We start from the raw sequence: 14,815 nt of genomic DNA, 5'->3' as shown, positions 1-14,815 counted from the left end.
ATGCTCAGAGCCCCCACGGCACAAACCCTTCTCCGGCCCCGGGAGAGGCTCCAACGGCCCCGCGCGAGCCAGGCAGAGCCGCAGCAGCCCGCGCGCGTTTGCAACTCGGCTTGTTCGCGCCCAATCGACGTCACTTCCGGTACAGGGAGAGTCAGGAACTACATCTCCCAGCCTGCCCCGGGGGCGCTTCCGCTTTTTCTAGACCAGGTAAGGGAGGTCCCTGACCCTGCTCCCGCCCCATCTCCCTCTGCCAGCCGGTGCCTCTTAGAACCCCCCCCCCCGCCTTTCCCGGGGAGTGGCAGAGCTGGGGGGGCTTGTGACCCCCGCGCAATAACCACCCCCCCCCCCAGCCCTGACCCCTCCGCGGCAGGAGCGTGTCCGCCCCCCGCGCTGCCCCCGCCCCCACGGCGCTGCCCCGCAGGAGGGGGCAGGAGAGGGGCAGGGGCTGGTGTAGCAGCAGAGGGTGTCAGCTGGATCCCAGCCGCTGCAGGCAGCCCCGGCGAGCGCTACAGCCCGGGGGAAGAGGGGGATGCAAGGCACAGGGAGGGGCTGGAGCAGCTGTGGGGGCGGGTGGTTGCAGGGCACAGGGAGGGGCTGGAGCAGCTGGGAGTGGGTGGGGTTGCAGGGCACAGGACGGCATTAACACCTCCCGGCCCGGCCCGGCCGTCGGGGTGGCTCTCTGGCTGCAGTGGCGCCAGCTCAGGTAGGGTTTATTGAGGGGTTGCTAGTGGGTTCCTGCTGGAGGGGGAGGGGCAGGAAATACTGAAGAGGTGGCAACTTGTGGGGAGTTAGGGCTGGAGGGGGCAGGGAATACACTGGGTGAGGAAAGGGAGGGGGACAGAGTGTGAGAAACCTGCTGGGACTTGTTTAACGTGGGCCTAGATTCTAGGAACAAACACTTGGATGTTAGGGGAGAAAATTCCCTAATTTGTGAAACAGGAAATAGAGAAACCAACCTCCTGGGCAGGGCTGGGAAAACTGACCAGACTTCCAGTGCTGAACCCTCACCCTGCTAGCCAGGGGCTGGTGTGACATGGAAAGGGGGCACCCACCAGGGAGGTGTAGGGAAGATGTCCCGGCCCCTCACATCCAGCTGTTGGCAGTGGGGAGGGTGTTGGGTTCCTACCATGGGGTTGTATCAGCCCCTGGCTAGTAGGTGTGTGATGGATCTGCAGGCAGAGACAAGGGGTCTCTCTTTCTTCTCTCACCGTGGTGCTCCTGGCTGCTCTCAGCAGTGTGGGGATAGGACTCTGCCGACTGTTTCTCTCTCAGCGCTTCCATTTGATTGGCTGCTTTCCCCCATGAATAGTGGGGTTGTGAGTGGGGCAGCAGGTACTGAGTGTTGGACTCTTGCTCTTTCAGGGGCTGGTGACCTTCGAGGAGGTGACTGTGTATTTCACCAGGGAAGAGGGGGCTCTGCTGGACCCCACTCGGAGAGCCTTTTACAGAGACGTCATGCAGGAGAACTATGAGAATGTGACCTTGCTGGGTAAGGATTCCTGTCCCCTCGGTTCTTAGAAGGGGAAATGAAAAGTTAAGGTTCACGCCACTCACACAATGCCACCTCTGCTCTGCCTGGTTTCAGCAGTGCCCTGACATGCCAGTGACACACACACTAGCCCTCTGCCCTCCCCTGTTACAGAGCGCTCTGGGAACAGAGCAGTCCAGCAGAAAGTCTCACCACTTCTCTTTGCTAAGATAATCGGGTTCATCTCCATCACAGCAAACAGAACTTCCTCCCCCTGGGCTGCTCTCCAGTACTGAACCTCCTGCACACAGACCAGCTGAGACTTGCAAAGTGTTACCGCCCCTTTGCCCTCAACCTGAGTTTTCCTTGTAAGTCACTGCCTTCACTTACCCCTCACTCCAACATACGCCACCAGGTTGCTGACATTCCCCATGGCAAGAACACATCATTGGACACCTTTGCTGACACAGTCTACAACACTCAGCACAGAAATGAGGCAGAATTGGCCCCCAAGTTTCACATGCACCTCTCTGCGTAGCACAGGCACAGCTCTGTCCAGCTGCTCCAACCAATCTCTCCATCAGCCAGTCACATCTACAGCTGGCCCAGTGCACGCAGCTGGAGGCATGTGGGTAGATGCTGGGATTCACATCTGTGATCACAGCACAGACAATGGCACGTTCTCTTAGTCTTTCCTCGGATCGATTATAGGTTCGCAGCTTTGAAGGCCAGATGTGACTATTAGGTCACCTGCTCTGACGTCCTTTATAACACAGACCTTAGAATTCATCCCGTTACTGCTGCATTGAGCTGAATACCTGAGTCCCTGTGGCAGTTTGTTAATCTTTTCACGGCCCACACAGAACCATCCTCAGTGGTTCTTTCCAGCTGCCGGGTTGAGGGTTGGGGGCAAAGTTAAGGTTGCATTGGTGGTGGGGCGTTTACATAAACTTCTCATTTCCTGGTTCGCAGAGGTTTAAGTTTAGTCACTATCTATACCAGAGATGGGCAAAGTACCCTCCTGCCTCCCTTGTTTTCTTTCCCTTGAGCAGGGTTTCCAGTTTCCAAACCTTCTGTGATCTCCCAGCTGGAAGGAGGGGAAGAGCCATGGGTCCTGGATCTCCAGGATTCAGAGGAAAGAAAGATCCTGAGAAGTCCTTGGACAGGTGAGGAAACATTAAACCAACCCAGAAACTGTAAGTGCCTGAGAGAACTAGCTGGGATTCCCCACACAGACTCTGAGCTCAGGACAGTCCCCAGCAGATCTCACTCCTGGCTTCCTACAGATGGTGACTGACACCTTGGCTGGAGCTGCCTCCCTTCCGACTGAGTGTTTGGATGGGGTGTGGGCAGGGCTGGCCTTAGGGAAATGGCACCCGGGGCAAACTTCCATTTTGGTGCCCCTGGCTCCCATAGGCATGGCACTCCCCCATTCCCTCTGTCCCCCATGGGCTCGCTGGGCTCCCCACCCTCCCTTCCCCCCACCCCCTGCACTGTGCCCCCTTTGCTCCAAATAGCTGCTCCCCCTTCACTCCTAACTTCTGCCCCCTCCAGCCCCTCCCAACACCTGCCCCCTCCTGTGCCCCCTTCACCCCAACCCCTTCCCCTCCCTCATGTGCCCCTAATCCCAGGACTGTGCCCCCTTCTCTCATACCCCCTGTACCTCCTTCCTGCACCCTGATCCCCTGCATGGTGCATACCCCCTTCACCCCAAACCCTGCCCCCTGCACCTCAACACCTGCCCCTCCCTGAGCCCCCAGCCCCTGCACTGTGCCCCCCTTTGCCCCTAACGCTTGCATCCTCCTGCACCCAAGTGGGTAACCTGACCTAGATGCACAAAGCAGCTGGCATTGCTGCTCACTCCCCCACTGGACTGCTGCTCCCCTGCCCCACACAGCCCTGGGGGGCTGGGAGAGGGGAGCAAGGAGCGAAGTCAGGGCTGCCTGCACCCAGGTCACTTTCCCTGCAGGCTGTGTAAGGGGAGGGCACGAAAGCAGGTGCTCATGATGTCTCAGCATAGCCCAGGTGGGGAAGTGACCTGCATACAGGGAGCCCTGGTGTGTGTGTTGGGGGGACTCTGTGTGTGTTCGTGTGTGTGTGTAGGAGAGGATATGAGGAGTGTGTGTATGTTGATGGATGTGTGTGAAGGACTGTGTGCGTGGAGAGGCCCCTCTGCTCTGGAGCAGTCACCTGGCTCTGACGGCTGGTCGTCCAACAGCCCCCTGCAGCTCAGATCTCTCCCACTCCCCCACGCAGCTGCTTATCTGCCTCCCTGTGCCATTTTCATCAGCCCAGCGAGCCTCTCGGCAGCAGGTCAGATGGGAAACCAAACCCTGCGCCCGGCATCCCCTTGGGTGAGGCACCCGTACGGCCCACTCTAAAGGCCTGTCCTGCGTGTGGAGCAGAATTGATCCCCTCCACTCTCCCCTATGGGGATGAGTTTGGGGGAATTCAGTCCCTGATTTTTATTGTCTATCTCTCCAGCACTTGCTTGGGTTTGCTCTCTGCCTTTCCATCCCCAATTCTGAGCTTTCTCCTCCCTTCTAGCAGGTGATGGGGTGGTGAGGGAGAGCGAGGAGCAGAATCCTCACCAGGAAGATGCTGAGTTCGCCGAAGCGCATGGGGAATTACTGCGAAGATCCAAAGGGAGCATGACCAGCCCCTGTGATCAGGGAAAAGCTCATGAAAGTTACCATAGACAAGAGAGAGAGCAGGGAAACCACTCAGAGGAGAAAGTGGATGAACCCATTAATTGTCAGGGAACTCACAGGGACCTCAATGAAACTACGTCCCAGGAAAAATCCTCACTAAGAAGCGAGAGAATACGTGTAGTGAGTGTGGGAAAAACTTCAATTACCATTCAGGCCTTATTCGACATGAGATAATCCACACAAAAGAGAGACACTACGAATGCTGTGAGTGTGGGAAAAGCTTCAATCGTACCTCTGCCCTTAGTAGGCATCAGCGAATACACAGAGGAGAGAGACCCTATGAATGCAGTGAGTGCAGGAAAAGTTTCACTCAGAGATAGACCCTTATCTCTCATCAGAGAATCCACACGGGAGAGTGACCCTACAAATGCTGCAAGTGTGGGCTAAGCTTCACTCAGAGATCAGCCCTTATCTCTCATCAGACAATGCACACGCGAGAGCGACCCTACGAATGCTGAGAGTGTGGGAAAAGCTTCTTTCGGAGCTCAAACCTTACTATGCATCAGAGGATCCACACAGGAGAGAGACCCTATGAATGCAGTGAGTGCGGGAAACGTTTCACTCACTTCTCCTCCCTTATCTCTCATCAGACAACGCACGCAGGAGAGCGACCCTATGAATGTTGTGAGTGTGGGAAAAGCTTCTCTCGGAGCTCAAACCTTACTATGCATCAGAGGATCCACACAGGAGAGAGACCCTATGAATGCAGTGAGTGCGGGAAACGTTTCACTCACTTCTCCTCCCTTATCTCTCACCAGAGAGTCCACACGGGAGAGAGACCCTATGAATGCAGTGAGTGCGGGAAAAGCTTCTCTCGGAGCTCAACCCTTATTACACATTACAGAATCCACACCGGGCAGAAACCCTATGAATGCTGCGAGTGTGGGAAAAGCTTCACTCATAGTTCAGGCCTTTCTGAACATCAGAGAAACCGTAAAGGAGATAAACTTCATAAAAACCTTCTCTAGAGCTGTCAGAAGATTTTTTTCTTTAATTCTTTTGACAGTTCCCAGATAGTGATTGTTAAGGCTGTTTGCATCTTTTGCCCACTGTAGTCCCTCAGCTCCCACACATGAGTTGCGCACTTTTGAAGCTCGCCCGTCTTTGGGGTGGATCCTGTGGTCCTTTCTATCAACTCCATTGTCCTGTGAGTCATGGGAGTGGGTGTCCTTTCTATCAGGAATGTCATCACCCCAGATGGGGGAGATGGGGAGTGTCTTCAACCAGCTACGTTGAGATAAAATCTACCTGGGTCTCATCACTGTGGTTGCCATGGAGTTAGCTAGCTTGAGTTCACTTTCCTGATGTAAAAAGACAGCTATTCTTGCAGTAAAGACATGGGCCATGGATAGTGGGTGGGGTTATCTAGCACATTTCCTCCTGATTTGACCTAACCACCATCACATTTCCTTGTCTAAACAAACCTGGAGATTCACATTTATACTCCTCCTCCCAGTGCAAAGTTATTGTTCCAGACATCAAGTTCCTCTCTGAGGACAGATCGTCTCATTCCCAGTTGTTCTCACATTACCCTGGATTGTGCAGAACAACAGTTATTTTGTTGACTTTTTTTCTCATGTAAAATATATTTAAATATGATGAAGAGCTGGAGCAGTGTCAGGGAAATAAGGGTCATTTCAGGCTCTGTGACACTGGAAGGAGATGGGGTGACTCAGAGATTCCGTCCTTCCCCATCACCCCAGAACTGTTACCTTGTGCCTGAGCCATGCAGAGTTCACCCCTTCATATTCCTTCACTTTCCAACGTGTCCGATGAGGTCATGTTCTTAGCTGTCCATGCTTGGGAATGCTGCTTGGATGTCTTTGATCCTAAATCAGAGTCACTCTGGCAGGAGCTGAAAGTGTCACAGACCTGGAAGGGGATTTCAAATGGATCCCAAGCACTGTTCAAATCCCCTTTTCCCTGTATTGGCAAAGCCACTTTTGGGAGAGTCAGCTGTTTTTTCCCCCCGTTCTGTAGGTGCTAAAACTTCTGTAAATAAAACTAATGAGACAGCGCTGGGTGAAGCAGGTTTCAGTGGATCAGGGGAGACTTTCTCATCCTGATTCTGAGACATCAGATGTAACCTAGTCTGGAATTTCACTTTAAATTAAAATGAAAGTGTCTTCTACCTCTTTGTGATATGGGTTTTCTATCTTTCATGAAGGCTTCTTGGTCATATAACTGCATGTTAGAGTTGTTTGACAGATTGTAGCTCAGATTTATTGGGAAATTTCAGGCAGATGACCATCATTTTTTACTTTTAGGTTTGTTTTTTCCCCTATCCCTGCATGATGACATGGAGAAAATTCAAATACAGTTCAGTCAACAGGAGAGAATACTCATAGCTGGTGGACATATTATCAGAGAAACAGTCTGTTTTTAAATTTCCACTCTGAAAAGGTGAACAGCAGCAGACCCCAAACGGTGCAACTGACGGAAGTAAGTGCACATGGTCACAGGGTAGTTCGATTGTTTAAGTCAATATTGTCTCAGATGATCCAGGGATAGAATTCCACAGCAAGTGACTTGGAACTAGGCAAAATGCCCAGGTATTTGGTTCCCAAGGTATTTGTGACCCAGTCCCTACAGGAGGTTACCTCTGAAGAGATCTAGCTAATCCCAAAATTTGGGAAATGTGGTCTGTGATGAGGTGTATCAACCCTGAACTGGCACTGCTAGGGTTAACTGCACCCTGTGGGCTGAAGAGGCCACACCCCCTCACCCTCTCTGGGCATGCTCCAACTGGAGATGGAGTATGAAAGGGAGCAGCTCAGCCTGGGCGGACTGGGGAGAAAAAACCTATGTTGTTGGCACTGAGTGTGTGGGGGGGAGAGCCCAGGGCTGGGGTGGCAGGGGGCTGCAGGTGGGGGGAAGCCCAGTGCTCGGTCAGCAGGAGAGTGGCGGGGAGCCCAGGGCTGGGGTGGGGGCAGCCAAAATTTGTTTTGCTTAGGGTGGCAAAAAACCTAGAGCCAGTCCTGCCTCCACGCACTGTGAGGTAGGTAGGAGCGGATCATTATTATCTCTACTTGAAAGCACGAGAAGCTAAGGCTGAGAAAGGAGCATTGACTTGTCTGAGGTCACACAGCCAGGCAGTGGCAGAGTGGGGAATAGGACCTAAGAGCCCTGATTTTCAAACTAACCATTGGATCTTGAATTTCAGACATTGAATGACCTAAGTAAAGTGTTCTTAGATGAGCTCCAGTCGAACGACAGTGACAGTAATTATTCAGCAAGTATTTGAGGAGTACTGCAATGTTAGAGAGAATCATGAACTGCTCAGAGACAATTAATGCAGAGAAGCAGCAAAATTCATCAAACATAGAACTAGTTCTGACTTCTTTACTTGGTCTTAAAAGAGAACACTAAGGACCTGAGTGTTCTCCCTGTCAATAACCCCTGCTCAGCCAATCAGGGTAGAGACTTGAGGACGGGAGGCTGAGGGATCTCACCAGACAGCCCAAAAGGATGGTCCAGGTCACTGGTGGGGATCACTGCCTGAGCACTAGTTCAGCCCCACATTTATGGGTGGACCTCCCACAGTGGGAGCTGCAGAGCATTCCCCCGCAACACACACATGTACACACACACACCCTTCCTGGTGTTGGGAGGAGAACAGGTAAAAAGACAAAGGAAGCAAGAGAAGAAGAGAAAGGAGGGAGGGAGGGAGGAAGAGGTGAAACAAAAAGGACAAACACTAATGTCCCCAGTGATTCTAAGGGACAAAATCCCAGGTGCAGAATAAAATTCTGCCTCCTTAAGTTCGTGTTTTCCATGCCTAGAATTCAACTGTCACCAGATGGATCAGACTGAACAGGTTTCAGACCTCCAGGAGGCTCTTACCTTCTAAACAGGGACGGCTGTTTTCTAGTAAAATCACTAAAAGGGAAGGAGAAAACCCAAAAGAGGTTCCTCCTGGCGCTCTGGTCCGTGAACCTAAATACTCCCTCAGTCCTCAAAGAGAGACCTGGAGAAGGAGACTTGCTGAAGCAAAGCCACAGGGGTCTCTGAGGTTTCTCTGGTCCCTCACCCCTGTCCTGCCTGGCTGATGTCAGCATCTCTCTGTGAGGTCACCACCTTGGACCAATAGTCTGAGGTGCTGCAAAAGGCCTTTGTGATGTCACTACCACACCCCTCCCTTGCTGTGCCAATGTCCTGCCCCTGGCCCGGCACTTTGGAGGTTTGAGCTATTCCTTGTGGATCACCCCACTCAAGGAGTGTTCATTCAAGGAAGCAAGCCGGCTAGACAGGAAAACATCAGACGCTGCTCCCAATGCTACACTCAGTTTTTCAGAAATTAGTCGACTCCTCCCAGTTTAGTGTCATCTGCAGGCTTACTGAGGGTGTAATCCACACCATCCTCCAGATCATTAATGAAGATATTGAACAAAACCAGCCCCAGGACCGACCCTTGGAGCATTCCACTTGAAACTGACTGCCAACTAGACATGGATCCATTGATCATACCCACTGAGTCCGACTTTCTAGCCAGCTTTCTATCCACCTTATAGTCCATTCATCCAGCCCATACTTCTCGAACTTGCTGGCAAGAATACTGTGGGAGACCATATCAAAAGCTTTGCTAATGTCAAGGAATAACACATGCACTGCTTTCCCCTCATCCACAGACCCAGTTATCTCCTCATAGAAGGCAATTATGTTAGTTAGGTATGGTTTGCCCTTGGTGAATCCATGCTGACTGTTCCTGATCACTTTCCTCTCCTCTAAGTGCTTCAGAAGTGATTCTTTGAGGACCTGCTCCATGATTTTTCCAGGGACTGAGGTGAGGCTGACTGGCCTGTAGTTCCCTGGATCCTCCTCCTTCCCTTTTTTAAGATGGGCACTACAGTAGCCTTTTTCCAGTCATCCGGGACCTCCCCCGATGGCCTTGAGTTTTCAAAGATAATGGCCAATGGCTCTGCAATCACATCCGCCAACTCCTTTAGCACCCTTGGATGCAGCACATCCAGCCCCATGAACATGTGCTGGTCTCCAGTTTTTCTAAATAGTCCCAAACCACTTCTTTCTCCACAGAGGGCTGGTCACCTTCTCCCCATACTGTGCTGCCCAGTGCAGCAGTCTGGGAGCTGACCTTGTTCACGAAGACAGAGGCAAAAAAAGCATTGAGTACATTAACTTTTTCCACATCCTCTGTCCACTAAGTTACCTCCCTCATTCAGTAAGGGGCTCACACTTTCCTTGACTTTCTTCATGTTACTAACATACCTGAAGAAACCCTTCTTGTTACTCTTAACATCTCTTGCTAGCTGCAACTCCATGTGTAATTTGGCCTTCCTGATTTCACTCCTGGATGCCTGAGCAATATTTTTATACCCCTCCCTGGTCATTTGTCCAGTCTTCCACTTCTTGTAACTTTCTTTTTTGTGTTTAAGATCAGCAAGGATTTCACTGTTAAGCAAAGCTGGTCACCTGCCATATTTACTATTCTTTCTACACATCAGGATGTTTTGTCCTGCAACCTCAATAGAGATTCTTTAATCCTTTAGAGGATTGGAACTGATTTCATTGGAGGTACATGTTTGCTAGGCTTTTATGCATTTGCACAGGAAAATATTGAGTGTTTCCATTCATTTCAGGGATCCCTACTCAGTGGAACTCCTCAACATAACAGAAATGCCATTATTTTGGTTGAAGGAAGAAGTTTGTAAGGGGGCACTTGGATTTGAACCAAGGACCACTTGATCTGCAGTCAAACACTCTACCACTGAGCTATACCCCCATAACTGCTGTGAAGATAAGTCAGTGATCTTAAAGATTTTGAAGGACAGACCCTGCCTCAGAGATCTCCTGTTCTCTTCCCAGACCACAGTGCTTTTAAAAATGGGGTTTGACTAAACTTATAGATACATGGAGACACCACAGCTTGCACACCCACCCACATAGCTTCCCCCAGTGACATAGCTACCACCTCTCGAGGAGATGGATTAACTTCACGGACAGGACAGCTCTCTCCCCTCTGCTTAGAGCATCTTCATTCTTTATGAATAGGTAGGAAAGAACCTCCTGAATGGACAGTAACCAATTGATCAAATATTGCTGAGTCTGCATTCGATATGGGTAACTGGTCATACTGGGCTGGATTAGTAGGAGCATTGCCAGCAGATCGAGGGAAGTGATTATTCCCCTCTATTCGGCACTGGTGAGGTCACATCTGGAGCATTGCGTCCAGTTTTCGCCCCTCCACTACAGAAACAAATTGGAAAGGGTCTAGGGGAGGGCAACAAAAATGATTAGGGGGTAGGGGACTTACGAGGAGAGGCTGAGGGCAGGGCCACCCAGAGGGGGGGCAAGTGGGATAATTTGCCCCAGGCCCTGCAGGGCCCCCATGAGAATATTGTATTCTAGAGTATTGCAACATTTTTTTATAGAAGGGGCCCCCAAAATTGTTTTGCCCCAGGCCCCCTGAATCCTCTGGGTGGCCCTGCCCACTCCACCTCATTGACTCATTCTCCTCCCTCTGAGGCCCCACCTGTGCTCTGCCCTCACTCCAGTTTGGCCACTTCCCACCCCTGCTCTTCCTCTTTGGCTGAGGCCTGCTGGTCCACCTTTTGCTTGCTCCTCTCCTCCCCAAAGGCCTCCTTGTGCCTCTCCACCCCCTACCCCAAGGTCTGCCCTTCCCCTGAGACTCACCCTGCCCAAACCTCTCTGCCCTCTCCCCTAAGATCAGCTCTGCCCACCACTTGCACCTCTCTGCCCCTCCTCTGAGGCCTGCCCTGTCCACCTCTTTCCTCGGTCATCTCTTGTTATTCCTTGAAACATCAAGGATGGAATAAAAAGCTGAGTTTACTCCAGGGGGAGGAAAGAAAGGAGCCAGCAACCCCCTGACCAATCTCAGTGCCCCAGAGAAAACCTGCCCCCTGCTATTGCAATCCCCGATGTGCTGGGGATATGATGGTAAAGGAACTGTCTGAATGATCAAGGCAGGAAATGGACAACAATCTACTGGAACGTCATTGACCACAAACACTCTCTCCTCATGCTCCAGCCAGAAGAGAAATGAGCAAACATAATCCCAACTCTACAAATAAAACGATGGGATGTAAAATAGCTGTTGCAACTCAAGATCAACAGAGCCAGACATGTACCCAGAAGCCTCCTACTGCAAGACAAACTCAAGAAAGAAACTGTTAGGCCTGAATAAAGATATTGCAGACAAAGCCAGTTATGCCAACCTGAATAAAGTCAGGCTAACAGAGGCTTATGGGTAATTCATAAGTGAAAAATACCCGGGAGTTGCCTATCTCTCACAGAGTTAGGCATCCATAAGATAAAAGGAATGGCATTCCTGGCATGATACCAGATGTACTGTGTTAGGAACAATGGTAAAACTCCCTGTTTCTGTTCTCTGTTTCTTTCTGACTCCTATAAATTATATCATTCTTGTTTGTAGTAATTGTTTAGGCAGTATTATTTATCTTAATCAATTAGTTTTAAACATAATAAAGGTTTGGGTTTTAGTAATTAGTAAAAGGGGATTGGACTGCTAAATGAATAATTTGTGACACGACGGAACTGTCTATAAAAATTATATGCTAGTTGTAAAGCAAACTGGTTCCTTTTGGAAGACGAGCTTGCTCTTTGTTGTTATGTGCACTCGTCAATAAAGAGCTTTTGTTCAGACTTTGCTGGTGTTGCCTGTCACTCTCGTGGTCAGACAATGAACCTTGCCATTATTGGGGCACCGGGGTCCCCAACAAAACCAACAGGACTCCACTGGCCATCACATACAGTCCCCAGCTAAAACCCCTCCAACGCATCATCAGGGATCTACAACCCATCCTGGACAATGATCCTACACTTTCACAGGCCTTGGGTGGCAGGCCAGTCCTCGCCCACAGGCAACCTGCCAACCTGAAACATATTCTCACCAGTAACTGCACACCGCACCATAGGAACTCTAACTCAGGAACCAACCAATGCAACAAACCTCGATGCCAAATCTGCCCACATATCTACACCAGCAACATCATCAGAGGACCTAGCCAGATCAGCCATACCATCACTAGTTCATTCACCTGCACGTCCACCAGTGTAATATACGCCATCATATGCCAGCAATGCCCCTCTGCTATGTACATCGGCCAAACTGGGCAGTCTGTACGGAAAAGGATAAATGGACACAAATCAGATATTAGGAATGGCAATATACAAAAACTTGCAGGGGAACACTTCAACCTCCCTGGCCACACAATAGCAGACCTTAAGGTGGCCACATTGCAGCAAAAAACACTTCAGGACCAGACTTCAAAGAGAAACTGCTGAGCTTCAGTTCATCTGCAAATTTGACACCATCAGCTCAGGATTAAACAAAGACTGTGAATGGCTTGCCAACTACAAAACCAGTTTCTCCTCCCTTGGTTTTCACACCTCAACTGCTAGAACAGGGCTTCATCCTCCCTGATAGAACTAACCTCGTTATCTCTAGCTTGCTTCTTGCTTGCATATATATAACTGCCCCTGGAAATTTCCACTATATGCATCCAAAGAAGTGGGTATTCACCCACGAAAGCTCATGCTCCAAAACGTCTGTTAGTCTATAAGGTGCCACAGGATTCTTTGCTGCTTTTACAGATCCAGACTAACACGGCTACCCCTCTGATACTTGACACCATTCATTCTGAAAGCCTGGGGAGGTGGAGTTGGCTGCTGGGAGATAGACCCCTGCGCCTGCCACTTGGCTTCCCAGGGATGGGTCCTTGCAGCCCAGCAGAAGCGGGGTTCTGGGAGGAAGGAAAAGCAGCAATGGTGAGGCTGAGTGGGCTCCTTTCTGGCCGAGATGGTGGACTGTGGTGGGTCTGGGAGCTGCCTGTAAGCCATAAGTGGACGTAATGCAGTGAAAACCGCTGCTCCATTCTAGCTGACCTGGGGGCACCATTAATGACTTGGGAGTGGGGGCAGGGTGCTGGCTGTGAGCAAATGGGATCCAAGAAGCCCCAGCCTGCCCCTCCAGGGGCCGAATCTTCTTCTCTCATGCCATGGGGAGCCCGGCCTCAAGCTTGCCCAGCATGTGCTGCAGCTTGAGCATTAGGCCTTCCTGTGTGCATAACCTAACTACTGCCTAGTGTAATAAGGTATAAAGTTCAGATTGTGAAGTTATCTTTAATTTCCATGGTAACTTACGTTGATCTTTTATTCCTACCACTTATAATCCTTAAAACTCCATCTTTCTGTAGTTAATAAATCTGTTTTATGCTGTACTTAAACTGGTGTATTTTGCTTGAAGTTCTTGGGAAATCTCAGCTCCATTACAAGGCTGGTTCACGTACTATTCACAGTGAGGGAGGGGTGGATCCTGAGTAACAAACTCACACTGATCAGGCTTCTGATCAAGGCAAGATGGTATGATCCAGGGGCGCAAGGCTGCAGAGCTGGGGGGGCGACTCTCTATCATTAGTGTTATGAGTGGCTGGGAGAAGCATTCATGTAACACAGTTGGCTGTGTCCCTACCTGTGGATGTCTGTGTAAGTGCAATATCTGCCAGAGATTCATATCTTGTCACAGCATCACAGTGTGAGAGGGAGCCCAGGCGGTGGGACACAGGGCTCAGGGGTCCCACCGTTCAGGTTCCATCCCATAGATCACATCACAGACTTTCAACAACCACAGTGGATGCTCACTGAGACAGAGAAAGAGATGCCGAAAAAGTGATTGCCAGTGCCTGCAGACATAGAATATCAAGGTTGAAAGGGACCTTGGGAGGTCATCTAGTCCAACCCTCTGCTCAAAGCAGGACCAATCCCCAGTCAGATCTTTATCCCAGTACCCTAAACGGACCCCTCAAGGATTGAACTAACAACCCTAGGTTTAGCAAACCAATGCTCAAACCACTGAGCTATCCCTCCCCCCCTCAAGCTATCAGGAATTCTGCACACAGAGAGGATCCTGCTAGTGGAAAATGCCTTTGGAAAAGACCCTTCTGTCACCTGCTGTGGTCGTACAGTGCTCAGTGCTCTGTGTTGTGGCCTCCAGAGTCATGGATGCAAGTTGAGTTACGATGACCTTTTCCTTGTCTCCACGTTTCTTAGGTGCCTCCTTCCAACACTTGTCAGAAAAAATGACTGGTTTCTTTTACAAGCATTTGCATTGCAAGGCAGAGGCAGTCTTCTCTGTTTCCTCAAAAGATTGACCAAAAGGTTTAAGGAGTGGACAGATTTGGCAAGGCACCACTGGGTGCTGCATCTCTAACCTCCACTTTACCTGGCAAGTGCCTCTGGGACTTTTCTCCCAGCTGCTCCATTTTTCATCAGTGACAATCAAAAGGAAGACAACATGACATCTGTGTGTGGACATCCCCAGCGAATCACAAGGGCATGTGGTGCAGGCTTTTGTGTTGCAGCAATTGCAGTCACAGCAGCCTTTTCATCAACTCCAGGCTTGTGATTTGATTCTTTCCAATGTTTCTCTCCAAAGAAGCCTTTTCCTTAGCAAGCAATGACTTGGATACCAAGGGAGGTCTCTTCTGTTTCCTAGAAAAACACAGGAAAATGTGAGCAGAGGAGACAAAACCCATAGAACAAGCCACCACTGGGAGTTGAACCCAGGATCTCCTGTTTACTAGACCGGTGCTTTAGCCAGCTAAGCCATAGCGCCTGCCACAGGAAAATGTTTGCAACT

General features: G+C 50.4%; 2 protein-coding genes and 1 non-coding gene across 3 annotated transcripts; 2 read left to right on the top strand and 1 right to left on the bottom strand.

Moving 5' to 3' along the window:
* Nucleotides 1-4,353, top strand: LOC127039729 (zinc finger protein 2-like). The gene is made up of 4 exons (XM_050933587.1): nt 1-207; nt 1,363-1,489; nt 2,521-2,634; nt 4,016-4,353. Exons 1-4 carry the CDS (start codon nt 1-3, stop codon nt 4,351-4,353), a joined length of 786 nt encoding a protein of 261 aa, XP_050789544.1.
* A 120-nt stretch (nt 4,354-4,473) lies between these two features.
* LOC127039453 (zinc finger protein 586-like) lies at nt 4,474-5,533 on the top strand. The gene has a single exon (XM_050933219.1). It carries the CDS (start codon nt 4,677-4,679, stop codon nt 5,145-5,147), a length of 471 nt encoding a protein of 156 aa, XP_050789176.1. The 5' UTR covers nt 4,474-4,676; the 3' UTR covers nt 5,148-5,533.
* Nucleotides 5,534-9,847: 4,314 nt separating this feature from the next.
* Nucleotides 9,848-9,919, bottom strand: TRNAC-GCA (transfer RNA cysteine (anticodon GCA)). Its single transcript has one exon. It is a non-coding gene; the product is annotated as a tRNA-Cys (tRNA).
* Between the last annotated feature and the right edge of the window lie 4,896 nt (nt 9,920-14,815).

Source organism: Gopherus flavomarginatus, chromosome 23 (genome assembly GCF_025201925.1).
Source record: "Gopherus flavomarginatus isolate rGopFla2 chromosome 23, rGopFla2.mat.asm, whole genome shotgun sequence".
Lineage (NCBI taxonomy): Eukaryota > Metazoa > Chordata > Testudines > Testudinidae > Gopherus > Gopherus flavomarginatus.
Note: the sequence above shows the minus strand (reverse complement) of the source record. Positions and strands in the feature narration are given on the sequence as shown.